Below are 22,391 nucleotides of genomic sequence, written 5' to 3'. Positions count from 1 at the left end.
TTAAATCTTTTATTCGTTGATTTATCAGCATTGTGTACGATTCTCGTTTCATCAAATGAATTTATGTATCGAATTCTTCATTGGGTCGCGTTTCACTTTAACTTCGTATATGTTGCTTATCCATAATTTTCTCATTATACCTTTCTCCCTTCCTCAAATCCCCAACTTTCACTGTCTATATTATTTGGTCCGCTGACATGCCCAAACCATGGCAGATGTGTGTATTGTATCACAAATTCAATCAATCAATATCTGTTAAATTAAAGTTGAATATTATTTTTCATTACAGGGAACTGAAATATCGACAAAATGGTACAAAAGATACGAACACTTTCAACGTAAAGGACTACATCAGAGAACAAAGCGAAAAACCACAATGCGCGTCCTGCACCACTTGAATATTTTTTATATAATTTTGAATGAATCAGCAATTGTTTGAAAAATTATGATTGATGATGATCAATCATACATCTACAGTGAGTTACAAAATTGACACTCCTTTCCGGATATGAATAGGTAGACTTAAATCAAATTAAATAACAATATTCTAATTTTATTTAAAACCGATGATTATTTCAAAATAATAAGTTTATAAAACTAGATTTTTTGTATTCTTTCTTTCAAAAATATACGAGTACTGTTTCACATTTTCAATTTGTTATTTGATCAAGTTTTACTTATCTTATGTAGATTCATGCTAATTGACCTGCAGACTATTCTCCTGTTATGTTTTTCTTCAAATTTTGTTTCAATTATTCAATTACTGTGGCCTAGTAGTCACTTCTGTTTTGTGGCTACTTCACAAGTTCAAAATTACACTAATTTATTGTCGACTTCCCACTGAATTCGAGAAGTTCAGTAAAAATTAGTCTCGAGTTCTTAACCTCTTCTTCACCTACAAAATTGTTTTTCCATGAAATCGTACTCAGCAAAAATTACTACTTCAGGTAATGTTATCCTACCAATACTGGCCTTGAAGCTCTTTCACGTTGCTCACTTCTTCTTCTTCCTTCTTATATGGTAAGTTTAAAACCTGTTTCTTCTTCAGTTTCAGCCTCCTGGATCCAGATTGTCACACCATCTCTTTCTCGGTCGACTAATACTTCTTCGGCCTGTTGGCGATTTATCCCTTGCGATACGCACTAGTCTTTCGCTTGTCATTCTGTTAATGTGACTATTCCATTCTTGTTTTCGTTTTAGTACCCAGTCAGTTACATTTTTTACCTTGCACGTATTTCTTATGTTTTCCCTCCTTTCATTTTCGTTGTCTCTAGTAGTCTTTTTGTCTTAGTTGTATCAGACATTGCTCCCTATGGTAGTAATTGAAGGTGAACAGAACGTTTCAACCTCAGATTGATATTATATCAAATTTTTTGGATTTTAAAGTAGCTACAAAACAGTATGCGCTGCGTCACAATATTGAATTCATTAACGAAATAGAAAAAATATTTGATCCAAAGCGATTAGCATGTTACATCATATTAAAGTAAGTTATATCTTCCTTTAAACCAATTTCAGATTGTAATAGAAATATTTTTTTAAATCTAATGAGTAACTACAAAACAAAAGATAAAAAGCAGTGTTCAATTTACTTATGAAACCTCAAAGGCCCATCCACACTCTCGCGAGAATCTCACGAGAACGCAAGAAACGTGTGAGAAATGCGAATGTGGAACCGATTCGCGTATTTTTCTCGCGCTGTTCTCCGGCCTTCTCCGTCAAAGATGGAGAACAGCACGAGAACGTGAGAAGAGGCGATAAGGTTTATTGACTCCACACTCTCATGTTTCTCAGTAACGAGCGAGTCGCCGATTTGAATGATTGTTGTTGTGTACCGCAAGGCATCAATATTGTATTCGAGCTGGAATGGCTTCCCTTAATTTAGTATTTTCATTAGAAATCTGTGTTGACACTTTGTTCAATAAATATTCAAAATCCTCTGTAGACATTCGAGTTAACTGTTGAAATTCATTTGATGATTCGGCCACTAATTCATGCAACTGCTTGTTCATAGTTAGGCTGCAACAGAGAAAGTTATTTCAATAGTCTAATATTAAAAAGTGTTGATCTTTTTTTATTTGAGTATTAATTGATTTAGACGACGCGTTCAATGTTTTTTCATTAATTATTAAGGAATAAAAATGATAAGAAAATAGCCTTGCCTTTCAAAAAGTACTTACCTTTTCACCACTTCTTTTTAATCATTCTTTTCTCTGTAATATACTCATGATTATAATATGCAAATGCGCATAACAATAAACTTGCCGCAGTCACTTCAGCGTCCATCGTTATCGAGCGGAGACCTGAAGTGAAAACTGAAGTGAAAACTGAAGTGAGAACTGAAGAGAAGTTCCCCAAAAGAAGTTCTCACTACGTTCTCGCTGAGAATCTCGTGGAGGGGCCATAAGAACAGATTCAAAAGAGACGCTCTGTTGCAAAACTTACACTAGTGACCTATATTTAAATAAAACTTTCACAGACTACCACTGCTTCGGTCAAGTGCAACAAACCCACATCTACCAATAGGCATCACATTACCAAAAACTTTCTTCTTCTTCTTCCTATTCATTTTTAACATCTCATGATCTGTTAGTTTTGCAGGTTCCTCTGTATAAGTTCCTGGGAGGAGAACTGCCCGCTGTCCATCCATCTCTTAGACGGTCGTCCGGGTTCGCTTTTCCCTATTGATTTCCCATCAAGTACGATGCGTGCCATTCTTCTCACGTGGGCGTACCAGTATCTTTTTCTTTACCTCCTCCATCTTACGATGTCTTGCACCCCACATTGTTCCTTCATGTCAGTGTTCCTAATTCGATCTACTCTTGCTTTTCCCACTATACTCCTGAGCGTTTTCCTTTCGGCTAACCGAAACATTCTTTTCATTTTGTTGGTTTCCTCTCTGGTCTATTCCGTATGTCATGATTGGCTTTAAATAAGTCTTATAGATCCTAACCTTGCTATCCTTTCGCATGTATTCGTTCGCCCATACTATCTACCTTAAGCAGCCCGAAATGGCAGTCGCTTTGTTGATCTGGTGTCTTAGGTCCTTCACTTGGTCGTAATAACTTGACAGGTCCATACCCAGGTATTTAAATTGTGAGACTTGTTCGATGATTTTGTCTTGAACTACCAGCTTACATCATATGGGCTCTTTAGCAAAGTTTACGCTTTTCGTTTTTTCTATTGATATAGTTATGTTCATCGCTTGGTTGACCTGGCAAAATTGGTGCAGTTGTCTCTGTAGGTCGTCCTGCGTTTCCGCGAAAATAGCTGCATCGTCGGCGTAGTACACCATGCTGATTCTTTTATTCTGCCCCATTCGGTATCCCATATTTAGTGATGATACTTCCTCTCTAATTCTATTAATTAATTACCAAAAGCAGACTGCAAAATTAATGAGTTGCTGCTGAATGATCGTATTATGCAGGGCTCAAAAATTTTCATATGAATCGTTTTTAAAAATACATGTATTGTGGTGTTAATTATAGGAGGATTTATTTTAACCTCCGATTGCACAGTATGATCGCCAGGAATCAGCAGGTGATTTGTGTGCACAGTAAGTGAATCCACATCTTTCTCGCTCAAAAGCTCTGTCACTGGCGATTACAACAGATGATCTCGATCAGTTACAGTCTCATAAACATGGTTGTCTCTACTGATTTTCCCGCTAAGTGTGAATTGCGAGCTGTTGTTGGTTACTAGCAAGCAAAAGAGAACAGTGCAGCGGAAATTAATCGAAAAATAAGTCGAATGTATAGTGAGACCCTTATGAGCTATGGCGTTGTTCATCAATGGTGTCGAACTGATGTTTATTTTGAAGGGGAAAAGGACGCAAGTCTGTCACTACAGAAGACATTGCTCAGCAAGTTGACCAAGTGGTTAGGAAAACTCAAAGTATCGCCTTAAGTGAATCATTGATGCAATTTTCGTTAGTTACCAGATCTGCCCTGTACACTATCGTTACTGAACAGTTGCGCTACAGAAAAGTTTGATCTCGCTTGATCTCAATGATGTTGACTGACAATCACAAAACTCGCCGAATGGGTGCAGATTTGGAGTTTCTGGACTGTTATAATACTGATATTTTTTGGAATCCATTGTGACAGATTATGAGACATGGATTATGTATGAAACGCCCGATAATCACAATAATGGATACGCACAAATTATCCCATAAGTTTTAAAGGAACCTTCAACGTCCGAAAGATTCAACTGTTTTTTTTTGGAGTTTATGTAGCCTGGAATAACAATCAATGTAGATTCATATTGTGAAACTTTGCAACGCTTACGAAAGTTTTCAAAACGAACGATGAGTATGGTGATTTCTGGAATCGTTTTCATCTTTTCCCTGAACTGAAACAGGCGGCGATTCTAATTTAACGTGGAGCTCGAAGAAACCGTCACAACTCACTTGTCATAATTGGTGACTACATTTTATGAAGAGGGTATTGCAAAACTTGTTCACAAATATGACAAACGCCTTAATGGCTTATAATGTCTTACTGACGGCCCCTTCTAATTTATTCACTCGTTTTTAATCTGTTGTACCTCCAGGCACTTTGAATTAAACCTTTTGACGTCACTAAGCAAACTGTGAGGCTTACTCAAGTGCTTAAACCTCATACGTGTGAGGACTGAGCAGTTACTTATGATGTGATCTACAGTTTCTTCGGACTCCATATTCCAGCGGCATTCCAGATTGTTCGTGATGATAAGCATCATGTGAAGACTGTGTCTTAGATGACCGATTAAAAAGACTGTCACCAGTCGAGTTTTGTGCCTATTTAAGTGCAGCAGTTGTTTGGTAATAACCATCTACATAAATTGAATGGAATTTTCTTACCAGTGAAATTTGAACTTTTTGAGGCATGAATAGATTTAGGATATACCTTCTACATATTGAGTTTGGGTCAATATAACTTTTGTACTAGTTTAAAATAATTGCAGTGGTAAGCCATTTCATAATCCACGTATCGATTTTTGGTTTGTATCATTAAACCCGATTCATATTCGGAAAGGATGAGCGTTAATTTTAAAACGCTCAAAATTACATTTTAATAAGGGTTTTCGAAAACTGTGATGATGATCTGATTGTTTGGAAAGTAATCCAGATCTCATTCGGAAACAAATTTAGTTTAGACCATACAGGTATATAGACTACTACTTTAGCCTAGAAAATAGCAAACTATCTAATTACTAACTATTATGGTTCGAACATGATTTTAAATTCTTTTACAAGTATTAAACACAATTTGTAAGGTTTTAGAAGAAAGTGAAATTATTTCTATCTTTCCTAGCAGTCGAGGTCAATTATTAATTCGAAAAAAAAAACAGAAAATAGTGCTTCTACTAGTTTTTGATTATTGAAAAGCGAAAAAAATAGAAATGTATAAATTGGAATCAATTTTTGAAAAATTGAATTCCTGTTCTAGAGAAAGCGAATGGAAAATCTCCACTGGTTAACGTTAGTCCTAATTGATGTTTATACCACTGTTTGATGTGGAAAAGAAGTAACAGTCCACGAAAATAAATGGTATAGTTCTTCCAATATCAATTGTACATTGGCGTAGACCTCATATTATAAATTTGTTATTTTTATAAATAGTTTTAAAAAAATGTATATCTCAGGCGAGAAAGTTTTCGTTAAAAGCCAATCGTATCATTATAAATTGGACTGCATTATGCGCCGTTATTTAGACAGATGCACTTGGGCCAAGTAGGACTTAGTCCTACTTGAAACTTGGAAAAAAATCATTATTATACTTTGTCAACTTGCTTCAACTGAATATTAAATTATAATGTATAAATGTATCTGCCTATAAGGGAGTTTGGTTTAAGCAGAATACCAGAAGTCAACGGAACCCTTTTTGTACTCCATTTGTCTATGAGAACTTCGGTAGTTTTTTATCTGACCACAATAATCTTGTCGCCAACGAACTATTTTTAACGTTTCGGATATTGCAATCCGTTTATTCAGTTTTTTGTGTCTAAAACCGCATGCTGATAAAACTTGACGCAATGTTGTTTCTAAACTGTTATAATTGTATTCTGGATAATCTCACCAAGCCACGCCACTGCTTATCGCAGACTGTCTAGCAGAAATATTTCGAAGAAATTTTGTACATACGGCTTCGGCCAATAGAAATGCATTTATGTTTACGATTCAATGTTTCCATTGGTGAACAGTGTAGATGATGAGTCCACGTGAACTGACGGTTTGTTAGATGTTTACCGAATTTTATACGGGGAGTAAACATTATTTTTCATATCTTAATTTGGTATGAGTGCCGTGCGTATTTATGAAATATTGATTGTTCCTCGCATAACTGTCTTCTATAATTGATATTGGAAGAACTATTTGTTTCTTCGATACTTAAAAGTTATTAACCTCTGATATATTTTGCATTAACTCCTACGAGCTGCTTAAGTGACAGGTTACTGTGCTCTCTTTGGTTTTTAATACAAAAATAGGTTAATTGTATTAAAATGTGTTGATAAACCTCTGATAACTGCTCAATAATTATTATAAAACATCTAAAATCTATTGTACTACTGAAATTTAGGTCTATAAACAAAGAAAAACTGAGAAATTATTCATTAATCAAAATAAAGTGATAAAAATATTTTGGAGGCTCAGTTTTAGGTTTGAAATTTCCTATGAAAGCCCTAAGAGATGTTTGGAAAATCTGGAAAAATCTCGTAATCAGCTGATAGGTGATAGGTGATGTACCGGATCATAGTTTTCGAAAAGCACTAATAAATAATAGTAAATTAATGGATAAATTCATTTTTGTAAGTGATTATCCATCGATATGCGAATTCCTGGAACATGTTTTATACGTATATTATATATAAAATTATTCATCTACCTCTCAGCTTATGATACCAGGTTTAACCTTCCGTCAGGCACATTTAATCTATGAGATAAGTAGAATATGTTCTGGACTACCAAGTTTCTGTGTTTCACAACAGAAAGTAGAGCCTCTAGCTACCTTCTCAACTGATTTCTTAAAGTTAAAGACGTTACTCTACCCGGCTAAGGAGCGATCGTTTCATCCTCAATTATTAATTATTAGAGATTCAAATTTTTTGTGATAAGCACTCGATTTGCTAATATTAACACCAAAAAAGCTCAAGAAAAATTGGTAGCTGTCCACGATATGGTCCAATCATTTGTAGATAACTAGATAAAGTTTTCCTTATTATGTGGATCGGGCAATGCTATGCAAAGATATCCAAATATCGCGCAGCTGTTAAATTTCCTCGAAAGAAATAACGAGCAATGAATTTTCCCTTGACGACTCTTACCGAAACATGATCTCTTGGGGCGCTGGGTGTGCTTTGTTCGAATCCAGTGGGGGTTTTCCTAAGACCGGTAGCGAGAATTGTGTTGATTTACTGTACTACTTAAGCAAAACATTGACTCATCTAAAGATACTATTTCTTTCCTAAATGTTTGAGTGCAGATGTTCTAAAGGGTACATGAGGTAGCAATTCAAACTTTAATTCATTAATTTTGGTCAATACCCTTTGTGGATTCACTCCAAAATTTGTAAGATCCTCACCTCAATTAGTCGACCACTGCAATGCTGGCCTCGTTTAAATTCTGCTACACCATATTTTACTGTTGGTAACGAAGGAGCAGTCTTACCCTGAGTAGAATCTAGTTTGGCTTTTATACTGGTTGGAATAAGGCCTTTCAAGTACTGTATCACATAACGATGACCAATTTTTTTCATGTTTACAAATTCACTGGAAACGTTCACTATTGATGGCTACCACACAAATACTAAACAACGTGGCATCTTCAAACAAGTTGTATAAATTGTGTATTTTCTAATGTGGTATTTTTCATGCAGCTACCGCCTTCTCTAGTTCAAGCCAGGTATTTCTGGGACCTCGTAGTTGCGTGAAGGTTGTCTTCTAATGACATCTAAATATAAAACTTTGGATCCTCGTTTAGTCCTGGTCTTGCAAATTTTGGAAAATCCCTCACCTACAATAACTCCGCTTACTGACCGGTCTTGTGTTTCGTTTCGTTAAATGAAGCATATGCTTCAGTCTACCGCCCTAAGAATTTACATGCTTTCTCTTTCGGTTAAAATAAAAATAAATGTACTTGATCTTTCAGATGAATTGTGTCCGACCAGGTTGCGAATCATAATGCGTCTATCAGAGGGTTAAAAAGAATTCCTAGTCTAAAATGACTTTTTCCGGTAATTCTCTTTTCATTGAATGGGTTTATCTAAGAAAATATTTTCCGATCCTTACATAAATTTTGAATAAAATTTACTAAAAATCATTATTATCCAAATACATTTCTTTGATTACGTAACTAAAATTTGGACATATGAATTCCGTCTCATTCACTGTTTAATTTTTTCCTACAAGGAAATTTTTTTTCAAAAACAAAACCTAGTATTCCTAGACATTGCAATATCCGTGCTATACGATGAGTGCATTAAAACTATCTAATCAAGTTCAGTTAATTTCTGACGAATCATCAAAGATGCGTGCGACCTTGGCTTGTCGTGGTGGAAAAAACTGTCCGCTCTTGATGTCCTTCGGACGTTTATCGATAGTATTGAAGCGTTTGACCAGGTTCCAATATGTTATAGTATATCCCACCATACGTACCTTCAATCCAGACTTCGCAGTATTTTGTGACACTTCATCCCGCTTCGTCCATGATTAAACACATTCTAATTTCAAGTGTTTCATCTAAATTTCATGGTCTTGACAATTAGATCTATATCATCAAGTTTTAGCAAATTACCGTAGCTGCTTCTTCAGTTGAATACCAGCTGGAACTAATTTTAAATAAATGGAATACCACAAATCATACAGAAACACTGTCGAACAAAACTTTATTTTCACCAAAATCTAGCCGCAAATTCCACCTTTTAAAACATGTATTAAGTTGAATCAATTGGACTAGTAGTTGTTTATATACCTCCAGCTACTATAATAATCGGAAAATACTTCTTAGATAACCTACTGTTAAGGCCGTTTGATATGATGCAATATAACATGTAATGCAATGCAAGATGCAATAATTCTTGATCAAAAGCATGCGCAGATGAAGTTCAGCTGATTGTTCCATGCAAGATCTTGACATTATCGGTTTTGCCGTTTTTATCGCGGCAAAGTTGCAATCTAGTTACTTTTGGCTTAAGAGTTCAGGTGACTTTCGTAAAATTTAGCTTTGTTATTTTCATTGTTAAACTAGGCACAAAATATTTGTTTACTTTTACTTATAGAATTTTAGTTAGTGACAGCCATGATGCAATGGCAATAAACTTGCATGCAATACCCTGCACGTTGTATTGCATTATATCAAGCGGCGTTAAAACTTTACTGGTATAATGCAATAATGAGTATAAATTATGAAATAATGCGAATATATCTGGTTAGATCGAATTGTTATGTAATTCAAAACAATTTTTATAGTTAAAAACTTCCTAATTTTATATCATTTGATAATTTATAAGGTTGTTAACTATCCATATACATTGTTAGTTCTAATTCATGCACCATATCAGATTATTTATGTTTTTCACAGAAAATCAGTAAAATTGTTTAAAATACAATTGAAAATAAAATTTGAATGTTCCCCTCATTTCCGTGTAAGGTAAAAATTTTATTCAAGGTCAAAGGTCAAAAAAATGAGTTTGTCGCGATTATCAGCAAAAGGGTAGATTTTATCATGAAAATACTTTAGACAAAAATTGTAGATCATAAAATTATCTACAAAAAATGCATCAATACTTTTTCTCCTACGAGCCAACGTTTGTGAGATATAAAGATTCAAAAAGTTGTAAAAGTTATATGCTTCAGATTTACTATCGTATTTAATGGCTATAATGATTGCACGAGAAATACCAAAGCTGCGGAACAACATTCTCGAACTTTAGCAGCATATTCGTCAATTGATAATTTATTAGATAAACTTATGACATTTCCCACCAGTCAACAGAAATTTCGGTTGATTTCAATGTTTGAATCATTATATCTCAGACACAGTGGCTTGTCGGAAAAAAAGTATGAATACGGTTTTTGTAGATAATTTTATGATCTACAGTTTTTGTCTAAGGTATTTTCATGATAAAACTCACCGTTGCGCTGAAAATTGAGTAAAACTAATTTTTTTAACCTTTGACCTTGAATAAAATTTCTTCCATACATGGAAATGATGAATGACTGATTTTCAGCTTGATGGGAATTTATGTAACTTCGAATGTCTAAATTGACCAAATTACAAAGACAATTAAAAGAGTAGGTATAATAAAAAGCGGTTATAATACACATATGATCAGTAAATGGTATGAAGATTTTATGCTGAAACCATTAGTTTGTACTTGAAACCATAAAGTTACATGGACTGTTACTTTAGCTGAGAAAGTGGTAAGATATCTAAAAGGATTAACCTCAAAATGCCCTTGTGAGATTCTACATTCCCTTGCCTACTTTTAACTACTCCAAAAGAATAGAAAAGCGTTTTCAATGCTTTGGTGGTTTGGAAATTACAAGAAATGATCGTTTTGGTAGTATCATAATGATTTCAACTCGTGTCGAGGGATTTAAATCGATTATTTATTCTCGAAAATCCCCACTTGTTGATGTTAGTCTTACCACGTTCCTTTTTCTGGTGAAACAAGGAGTAGCAGTCCTTGTAACTATATGGTCTTAGATTTGGATTCCTTCATAAAATAGTTGTGTTATTGATAGAGAAACATTAACAAACATTTATTAAGAGTGATTTTCCATATATGAATTAATTGTGCTGATTCATCGTACTTTAACGACTATTTCAGAACTGTTTTCGTAAGTGCAGTAATCCCAGGTAGTGGCTTAATAGATTTCCATCTTCACGTTTTTACAAACATTTACAAAGTTGGACGAATGTACTTTATTTATAATTTTAACAAGATTGTACAATAACAAATATAGTTTTTGGTAATATTAAAATATGATGACACATTTTAAAACTTAATGTTGCCAGTTCAATCCATATTGAACAATTTTTTCAATATTACAGAGCTGAGCTGTAAAACAATATACTAAGTGAGAAGTGTGTCAAAATTTCAAGTGTCGTACCACTGTACATTTCCTACGGATGCATAATATATATTACGTTGACTAATTTTTATATTTTACTTAAAAATGTAGAAAATTAATTCATGGTAAAAATAAAAAAAGATAGAACCAAAGAGAAAATACGTGAACAAACAAAACTGTTTATCCATTAACGAGAAAATATGCAAACTGCAGATAAACATATTTGACTGAGAATTCGTTATCCTAGGGATACACGGACTCAGCTCAGAACTACAGGGTGCGGCAGCATAACTTCCTTTTTTCAAAAGTTAATAAAACTTATTGTATGAATCAGAAAATTTTTATTCGTTTTTTATAATACAGGCACATACATAAAGTTTTGTTTTACTGAGTTTTGAAGATCAAATCAGTTAGGTGACGTCCCCCATTCTCCATACACTGAGTAAACCGATTTCTGGCGTTTGTCATGACTCTTGCCAGCATAGCAGGCGTTATGTTGGCAATTTCTTCCTGGATGTTCGTCTTCAAATCTTGTAGGGTCCTTGGACGGTTCACATACACACGGGATTTCAAAAAACCCCATAGGAAATAATCACAAGGGGTCAAATCGGGAGAGCGGGCTGGCCACTCCAAATCGCCCCTAATTGAGATAAGGCGCTCTGGGAAGTGTTCCCTCAAAACAGCCATCGATGTTCTTGAAGTGTGTGCCGTTGCTCCGTCTTGTTGGAACCAAGTGTCCCCTAAGTCCAACTCATCTAGCCGTGGGAAAAAAAATTCCTGTAACATGTTTACATACCGGTGCGAATTCACTGTCACTGTGACTTCATTTTCCTCAAAGAACCAGGGACCAATAATTCCACGTGAGTAAATTGCACACCACACTGTGACTTTAGGTGAATGCAAAGGCCGTTGATGCAATTGTCGAGGATTGGTATCAGCCCAGTAGCGCATGTTTTGTTTGTTTACGGATCCACACAAATGAAAATGGGCTTCATCACTAAAAAAAACAATAGCGTCCTCAGGAACGACTTCCAGAAAAACCTCACACGCGTTCCTCCGAGAATTGAAGTCACGTTCAGAAAGTTCCTGCACAATTGCCATCTTGTATGGATGAAAATGAAGATCATCATGAAGTATTCTCCTCACAGAACGATCGGAAAGTCCAAGGGCAGACGCATGTTTGCGCGCAGAACGCCGTGGTGATCGCAACACTGAAGTTCTAACTAACTCAATGTTCTCCGGTGATCTAATGAGCCGAGGGACTCCAGTTCTTCGTCTTGTCACACTTGCAGTTTGTCTGAACGTAGTGACCCACGTAACAATTGATTTCCGGTCCGGGACAGGGGCCAAGGGGGCTAAATTAAAGCGATTCCGAAAGGCGCGCTGGGTTGCGATCACAGAACATCCGCTCGAAAAGTAAACCTCAACGGCAAACGCACGCTCCTCACTGTTCCAACGCATGATGGCGACTGAACTGTGCCGGGACAAAACTTTATAGTCCCCCCTCTCGAACGAGACCACTAGCACTCCGTTACGACATCTACCGACTAAATGGCGAACTTTTTAAAAAAGGAAGTTATGCTGCCGCACCCTGTAGATAGAGAGGAGTGTACGAGGTCTAGCTATTAGATAACGAGACTCTTCGGTGAGGGTCTTTAGGAGCTCTGCCGTTTTTTACTTTACCGCATCCATCGACTCAAATCCCTTTCAAAGCAGATCTTTTTCTAACCTCTCTAACCTTTCAAGGAAATCTGAGCAGACCCGTTGAGGCAAGAGCTTTTGGTGAGGAGTCAGATTTTTGGCACAGACTTTTGTCGTGTAAAATTTTTGTAACTGTTTCTTTATCGGCGTTCACAGCCTCTTCAATCATCCGGTTGCTCATTCGACGATCTGTACGCAGAATTTGGTTGATTTTCGTCACTGTTTCCGGAGTTGAATCAGTCACAGGGCAACCTGGGAGCTGGTCATCCTCAGTGTTCTTTTGGCCTTCACTAGAGCGCTTACACCACTCAAAACACGCGCACGAGATAGAGAATTGTCCCCATAGACATCTTGCAACAATTTATAGCACTTAGTCGGAGTTTTTTTTAATTTAACGACACATAGACAAGATGTCTAGATACCCAACGCACTACTCGTTTTTTACCCCACTCGTTTAAAGTGCCCTCTAGGCGCGCAGTCTCGTTATTTCATAGCCAAACCTCGTAGAGGTAGTAATTACGTTAAATACACTTAAGTAGATCATTAATGAATCATTTTTCATAACTAAGTAGACAAGATATCTAGATACCCAATGCACCACCCTTCTAGTTCCGTTATTTAATAGCAAGACCTCGTACAGATAGACAATAATTTATCTGTTGCTGCTATAAAAATATCATATTACTTAAAAGTAAGGTTAAATTATTAGGCATATCAAACTATAAGTAATAATCATCAAGTGTGATGTTAGTTTCTCATATGAATTATTAGATAGGTGTGTTTCTGCAGTGATCACAAACAGTTTAAATTGGACATGAAAGACAACAGGATTTCCGATTTTTCAAAATTTTTTTGGAGAGCACTTGATGCGCAGTTCTAGTCTAAGAGATTAGGTCGATCTTCTTTCATCATCGAACAATGGCGAAAATTGTATTTTATACTATTGTTGGGTGTTGTTAGGAATGGTTTGAAGGATTGCTGGCAGCACTGAGCGTATAGGGGATGGGGGATTGAGGATTGAAAATAAACGTGACATGACAGCTATCAACAACTCACACATTAGATACTTGGTAGTTCAAGAAGATTAAATTGTAAGTTGCTGACAGCTTAGTCAATACAAAGAACTGTATAGCGAGGTCGAAATCGATTACCTAGTGTACTCGTAGGATGCATACAAAAAAACTAATCTCTCCGTCTATTCCTACACGTGTCTGCTTTACTAAAAATGCTCATTTTGAATCATCCAACTAATCTAATAACTCTGAAATGGATTTGGAAGTTTTGGAAGATGGATTTGACCAAATAATAAAATTAGTTTTGTAACTATTTTTGTCTTGACTAGTTTTTCTTTTCATTCTAGATAAATTTTATGTGTGTATGAATATCCTTTGCTTTTGAAATTGATATTCAGAATTCTAGTTTTTTACCGACACCTCCCATCACTTTGTCGAATTCTATATTTGAAATGAGCCTACCTATGACGTCTGAAAATATTTTTGTTTGGTTGGTTATCATTTATTGTTAATCCTTCAGTTAATAATGCTTTTAGATGCTCTTGATTTAAGTCTCTTCTGTTTCAAAATTAGTGTTTTAATAATTTTTGATTAATTGATAAAAAATTGACGTTTATTGACTTTATCAAAATCTTTTGATAGTCTTGTCTAGCTCGTTTGTGATTAAACGAGTTAGACAAGAAAAATAAAATTACCCTACAAGGTAATCCGGGAGACACCGGAGCGAAGGGAAATGAAATAGCTGATAAGCTCGTCAAATCGGAGGCAGAAAAGCCCTTCATGGGACCTGAAACCTTTTGTAATATCAGCTACAGAACAATGAAAGGGCACTGGAAAAGATGGTAGGCGCTAGACCTAGAAGATAATACGGCTTGCAGAAAAAACGGTTTATCTCGATTTCCAGCAAAACTACAAGTTTTATAGAGAAAAGTTGAAGTGCAAAGTTGTTGATAATATAAAGATCTACAACTTTTGTATCCACACTTTTTTCACTTAACCTCAAAATTTATGTGAAAAATTCAAAAACATCGAGTTTTTGGTTTTTTATTTTTATCTTTTACAAAAAACTTTATTTTGTTGACAACATACTGTGAAAACTTACCTTTTTATGTCTCGTATACACTGCTACTTATTTGATTTCAAATATTTATTTTGTCACGTTATTTTGACATAATATCGAATAAACATCCCAATTTTCAATTTTTTTTAATCCTTATACACAATTTTTAGATATTTATAAAAATTTTAACCTATAATTATTTATGTTTATGGATATAATGTGGAATTTCACATTTTTCGTGTAATTAGAGTGGAGAAATTCAATAAATAACTAAAAATTGTACGTAATGTTTAAAAAACATGTCGGATGCGAGTTTTTTTCGTCTTATTATTTGCATTTTCTGAGAAAATTTACCATGGTGATGGTAATATTTTACATACCATTAGGAAGTACAGATTTCAACGAACGAAAAATCCTACCGATTTTTTGAAAATTACGGTGTTTTTTCGATATTAAATCAAAATAAGGTTTAAAAAATAAATATTTTCTATCAAATGAATTACAGTGTATATGGGACATAAAATGGTAAATTTTCACAAAATTTTTCATATGTCTTGCACTTTTGTAAGAAATCGAAATAAACCGTTTTTACCCTTAAAAACTCACCTTCTTTCTCTTTCCGACCTCAGATCGCCCATAAATTATTTTTCCTTTTATTTTTATCCTATTCTCCTACTTTTGCAATGGATTTTATACTACTATTAATTTTTTGGTTTCAAAGAATATCGACTTGGTCGATAAGGAACTCCTGGCTGCGCATGAAATAGAGGACGAAGATCTCTGGTAATTAAAGCCATCCCACCTTCTAAACTTTTTAAAAGGAGTGGGTTTGATGGATCAGCTAGAATTATTGGGTTCCCTAGTATCGCAGCAAGAAATGAGGACACAATAGATCCTTTGGGTCGCAGTATATACGAGACCCCAAATCCATACATACATTTATATGAACCCCAGATATTCAAAGATGGCGCAGTATTTTATCACTATTGGGGCGAATTATCAAATACTCCCTTTTCGATATGTTCCTTCCACATGATTTATTTTGTTTTAGGTTTGATAATTTGAAAAAACTGATTGTGGAATTGGTATGTACGAGTAAGATTAAGAATAGAATTCCATTCACGTGTAGTTTTCATTTCACTAAAATTGGATTGAATATAAAAAAAATTAGAGATAGAATAGTTGGCAAATAATTCTGTTTCTTTTCAAATTTTTTTAAAGATGATGTTTATTACTAGTCCAGGCGAAATAGCCCAAAAATCATCATTTTGCTTAGTTTTCCACGATATGTGTGAAACTGTGTATTTCGGCGGTGGAAAGTGTGTACAATGACATATCTTTATTCGTCGTATCTAATAATTTTTTGTCATTTTCAAAAACACCTATATGTGTCGAATTTTAATACAATTTCTCATTTTTTGATTATAGCTCCGTTGCTGGTGACTTTACATAAAAAAAGTTAAATCCTTTTTTTCTTGTCATTAAAAGACCTAAAAAAGTAGACGTTGCACGTTGAAACATATTCATTAGTTCAAGAGGTAAACGAAAATAACAATGACTATTGTTGTTACTAGATAAACAATTATAAAAGAGTTTAGTTATTGTTATTGAGTCTTGTAATTTTGCCAAAATATTCTGAACTGTCGAAAAATGGTGTGTGCAAAAGCTGGAGATTATACGTTTAATGGTTTAATGACTTATGACGTTATAAACAAATTAACAACAATAACAAAAAACTTGGTCTATGCGTTGAATGTGGTTGTGCTGATTTTTTGATGAGTAAATTTCATTATTTTATGTAGCAAGGCAAAAAAATGAAATTTCGTGCGGATGCGTCTTTTTTTCATAACTTTTCGTTACGTAACTCGAAAGTGCATAGAAATAGCTTTTATTTAAAAAAGAAAATTTGAGTTTCTTTGAAAAACCACGGAGTTACAGACCGGAAAAGTGAAAAATTAACTGCACAACAAATTTAGCGAGTTGACGAAAAAAAATACCCCATAATTTTTTATTTACAGTACTATCATTACATAAAAAATCACTTATCTCTTGGAAATCCCTCACTGAACAAAAAATGAACGAAAGACAACGGAGCGCTCGATTTTCCTTGAACGGGCGCAGCGGCGAGCGTTGAAATTCGATCGCGCATATTTAGCCGTACTTTTTTCGGAGACTAATTGCGATAAAAGGATTATTTTTTTCTAATTTGGTACCTCCCCACGAGAGGAATCAGTTTACATAGCTAAAAACTATTAAATATGAATAAAATTGATTACTGACATGTATGTAAAACGTAGCTTTTGTATTTTTCACTTTTCCGGTCTGTATCTCCGTGGCTTTTCAACGAAACTCAAATTTTATTTTTTTAAATGAAAACTATTCTTATGCACTTTCGATCTACGTAACAAAAAGTTATGAAAAAAAATGTATCCGCACGAGATTTCATTTTGCAACTAAGGGGATTTCGAAAAAAAATTTCTTTGATTACAAAATTCCATTTTCTTATAAATGAACGTCGACTGGGTACATAAAATAATGAAATCTACTCATAAAAAAGTCTGCACATACCATTTTTCGTGTGTAGTATTTTTAGGCGCAATTACAAGACTCAATGACAATAAACTAAGCTCCTTCATAATTTTTTATCTAGAAACAACAATAGTCATTATTATCTTCGTTTATCTCTTGAACTAATTAATATTTTCCAACGTGCAAGGTCTACTTTCGTAGGTCTTTTAATGACAAGATTCAACTTTTTTTATGTAAAGTCACCAGCAACGAAGCAAAAAATGAAAAATTCGATATATATAGATGCTTATGACAATGACAAAAAATTGTTTCATACCACGGATAAAGATAAGCGATTTTTTCCTAAATTTCCTGGACTATACCACTTTGTGAAGTACCTAGTATTGGTGTAAAAAACCAATATTTTTCCAATTTCTTCACATGGGTTAATTTTATGTTGGAGGAATACAATTGAAACATTTTGTTTGTGAAATCTTTCCTTGGACCAAATCAAGCAACAATAATATCAATCTTTTATCATTATAGCATTATGTAATTTGTATAAATAACCGTTAGTAAATATATAAAACTGTTGTACCCAATATTGAGATAATTTCTATCAATCCCTGATCGTATAGTTTAAGCGTATCTGCCTAATGATATTAGATAAAATTATATATATGTATGTTAAAATTAAGAAATTTTAAGCTGGTGCTTCAATAATAGTTTAAACTCAGTTTAAACTAATGCGTAAACTTGATTATATAACAGAATTACTAATGAGTAGAATCGCAGTTTTCACTTGTTTAAACTTCTATTGAACAAACGGCTAATTTTTATACTAGTCCGGTCAAATTAGACCAAAAAATAAGAGTGAAAAATAAATTCCCATCAAGCTGAAAATCAGTAAAATTGCTTAAAATACAATTGAAAATAAAATTTGGGTAATTATTCACTTTCACGGTCACCTGGTTTTTTGGCTCTAGAAAATCGAAAAATGGATGGATTTTAATGATCTTGGTCTCAAAATGTTCCATTTTACGGCGGATTTATAAAAAAAATTAGTAGAAATAGCTGGAATGAAAATTTCTCATATTTTTACTGTTTTAAATCGTAAAAAAAACAGTTTTGCAAAATAATCCTTTACAAAAAATTATGGTAATTATACACTTTTGCGGTCACCTGGTTTTTTGGTTAGGTTAGATTAGGTTAGGTTAGGTTAGGTTAGGTTGGCTCTAGAAAATCGAAAAATGGATGGATTTTAATGATCTTGGTCTCAAAATGTTCCATTTTACGGCGGATTTATAAAAAAAAATACGAAGATTAAAAAAAAATAAATATTATTTACAGTTTCATGACTTTAAATGCAAAAAAATTACTTTCTACATATAATCCTTCGTAACTGTTTCTAACGTCGTGGAATTAAGTTCGTGTATTTTTTTTCGCAATTTACATAAAAAAATGAATATTTAAAAAAAAATTTTTCTACTATTTAAGGTTTAAAACTATTAAAAACCGCAAATTCAGCCACTACCCCCGTGTTTTTCATAAATTCTTCGTAAAATGGAACATTTTAAGACCAAAATTATAAAATTTATCTATTTTTCGATTTTTAATGGTCCAAAAACTATTAACATTGAAGAATATAGTACGAAACTATTCACGAAAATTGATTGTTTTTCATCGATTTCATTTTAAGCTATAAAAACTGAAAAAATCATTCTTTTTGGATTTTTTTTCAAAATTGTTCATTAATTTATGTAGAATACAAAAAAAATATAAGGACTTTATCTGATAATGAGATAATTTTTTGTAAAGGATTATTTTGCAAAACCGTTTTGTTACGATTTAAAACAGTAAAAATATGAGAAATTTTCATTCCAGCTATTTCTACTAATTTTTTTTATAAATCCGCCGTAAAATGGAACATTTTGAGACCAAGATCATTAAAATCTATCCAATTTTCGATTTTCTAGAGCCAAAAAACCAGGTGACCGTGAAAGTGTATAATTACCAAAATTTGAATGCTCCCCATCATCAAAGGTAAAAAAAATGTCAAAACGGAAAGTTTCCTTAGACGAAATTTATAGATCATAAAGTTCTTTACGTTTTTTCCTATGAGCCACCGTTTCTGAGATATAACGATTCATAGTTGTACAAGTTTTAAATTTATTGTCGTATTTAATGGCTATAATGATTACACGAGAAATACCAAAGATACAGAACAACATTCTCGAACTTTAGCAACATATTCGTCAATTGATAATTTATTTGATGCACTTGAGACAGTTCTCACCAGTCAACAGAAATTTCTTACAAATACTCAGAACAAATATTGATTAGGTTAGGTTGTTGTAAGAACAGTTTACTGCTGAGAATTAATGGTGGAATCATTATATCTCAGAAGCAGTGGCTTTTAGGAAAAAGAGTATTAATACATTTTTTGTAGATAATTTTATGATCTACAATTTTTGTCAAAAATATTTTTATGATATAACTCACCGTTTCGCTGAAAATTGCCTAAAACTCATTTTTTGACCTTTAACCTTGAATAAAACTTTTTTTCCATACACAAGAACCATTCAAATTCTATGTTCAATTGTATTTTAAATAATTTTACTAATTTTAAACTTGATGGGAATTTATGTAACTTCGAATGTATAAATTGACCGGATTATAATGCCTAAGAAGTTTAAAAATGTGAAATTTATTATTTATTCTACTTGATGTTTTATTTATCAGTGACATGTTTTTTAATAAATTTTTAACGCAAAAATCAGCTTTTATTCCACCTTAAAAATACCACTAAATAACAATCAGTAAATTTTCTTCTCCTTTGGGTGCCCCCTTCTAACAAAGGCTGCCGATAACCCCAACAAAGTCATTTCTGTCTGTGGCTCTTCTTATCAGCGTCCGGTCTATTCGCGAATATTCTTCAGCCATAAGACCTGTCGTCTGTCAGGATCACGTTTTCCCACGATTTTCCCTTGTCGGCTGACACATAAAACAACTTGGTAAGTTAGTTAAAGTGAAAAAATTAGAAAACTAAAAACGATAACTAAATGGAAAAGAAGCGAAAATAGAAATTTGAAAAATTTGCAAACTTGTTATTCCCTACATATCGTCTAACCTGTCCGATTCCAGCTCGGAATCGCTCTTATCCAACCAAAGTTTTATTAAGTCTGCTGCTATGGACCTTCATGGAATCCCACTTTAACTACATCATATCTCTCGTTATCTCCAATTCTGTTTTAATTTCATAAAATCCTGAGTATTTTCTACACAATTTCAAACTTGCTTCAAACCGAGAACGGTTGACAACTACCATATTTCCCTTCTTATACATTCTTGGTTTTCGTCTTCTCAGATTATATTGACGTCTCTTACAGGGTACGGTACTGGAATGTGCAGATTTTGGGTTCTTGGGGCGCATGGGAAGTATATTATTGGAGCGAAGAAACTGAAGAAGGTGTTTCCAGGTCGCTATTTCGATAGCTTCTCGAATATTTCTGGACTTGGAGGAGCCAAATAGGGCGAATTTCTTTTTCTTAACAATATTTTTGGAACTGTTCAGATCTAAATGCACTTTTTTTATCTTATATAACTCTAGCTGGATTACCAAATTTGCATTAGTAGTCTTGTTAGAATAAAGTCAAGTAAATTTTGAAGAATCGTCAACTACTACTAATATATAATTGTAATTTTTGTTTTTAGTTGCCAATGGTCCTATGTGAATCATTTGATAAGTATGTTTTTCAAAATATGCACGGTACACAATTCGCTGTGTAGTTTAACTTTGGAATATAAAATTCTCCCTTCTTACTTTGGATGTTTTGACTACTTACTGCGAAATGACTGTTATTATGAATTTTTTTAATAATTTCCTTCTCTTCCATTCTTCACCTTTATCGTATTTGTCATTTTTCATAAAATAATCTTGATAATCATTTCATTGTAAAAGATTTGAAAACCATTTTTAAACCATAGAATCAAGCTCCTAAATGTTTTGGCACATTCTTGGCCAATGTAGATGTATTTCTACTTTATAACTGAGTTCAAATACTAGGGATCTGATAAAATTATGATCTGTCAAACTGCTAAACATCATTACCAGTGTCAAATTTCAAAATGTTTGCACTGGAAGTTAATTATCTAAAAATATTGAAGTGCTGTTGGCTTTTGATAATATTTTTACCAACGATCTTCACTTATGGTGCGTATTTTTCCATTGTTATATGATCAACAGATTAGAGAAATTTGTGATTTTTTAGAAGATGGATCATTATGCGAAAGTACCTTAGAATTTTTAGACTGGTATGTATTGACTTTGAAATAATTTTTACACAGATCTAAATCCCGCCACCAAGTACTACGTGGTACTTTGGTTGAAAAAGTATCTTCTTATTTGTAGCCAGCGAGTGCAACTATGGACAACAAGAATTCAAAAGTTAACTGGGATTCTTCGGGGGTGTCTTTTTTTAGTCACAATGACTGAGCAGTTGACACTGTTCATTTACAAAATATTAAAACACAAAAAAGTACCTGAAGAACGGAAAACAAGTATACTAATTCCACTGTTGGCCAGGGCATTTACGAAATTACGTGACAAAATTAATAGTAGAAAAAAAAAACAAATCCATCGTGTTCTAGGAGTTAAATATAAGTTATGTGCATAAAATTCAACATTTTTAGTCTATGCGTTATTTTTTAAACAATTAAAACACCAAAAAATCGGTACAAATATTGTTTTTTGCGTTTTGCGCTGAACCTATACAAGACTCGTCTTTGTTACTATGGGCAATATTGTAGAGAATTGAAAAAATCTTCAGCATAAGCTTTTATAAATCAAATTTCGATAATTTGTTGCTTAGATAATTTAACCGAAAGAAGAAAATTTTTAATTTTTTGAATTATTTATAATTTGTTTAATTTTAAATAGAAAGGTTTCTCTGTAACTGAAAACCAATATCTCGATGTATTTAATCAAGGCTCTAAATATGGGCTCTGTGGCCCCAATAGTTTTTGCAAAATGGCAATTAAACCATAGGAGC

At 33.6% G+C, this 22,391-nt stretch overlaps 1 protein-coding gene across 3 annotated transcripts in view; it reads left to right on the top strand.

Annotated features, from left to right (window-relative positions):
• LOC130446766 (ras-related protein Rab-37-like) overlaps window positions 1-8,520 on the top strand; it is a 70,965-nt gene extending 62,445 nt beyond the window's left edge. For 2 of the 3 annotated variants that reach the window (XM_056783206.1, XM_056783207.1), the window contains exon 7: window positions 290-1,111. In XM_056783206.1, coding sequence (XP_056639184.1) covers window positions 290-398 — 109 coding nt within the window. In that variant the 3' untranslated portion in view covers window positions 399-1,111. Of the gene's footprint in view, window positions 1-289 lie in introns of all 3 variants that reach the window. The other variant, XM_056783205.1, reaches the window with a different exon arrangement.
• Window positions 8,521-22,391: the final 13,871 nt, after the last annotated feature.

Source organism: Diorhabda sublineata, chromosome 7 (genome assembly GCF_026230105.1).
Source record: "Diorhabda sublineata isolate icDioSubl1.1 chromosome 7, icDioSubl1.1, whole genome shotgun sequence".
Lineage (NCBI taxonomy): Eukaryota > Metazoa > Arthropoda > Insecta > Coleoptera > Chrysomelidae > Diorhabda > Diorhabda sublineata.
This window is presented reverse-complemented; position numbering and strand designations above follow the sequence as displayed.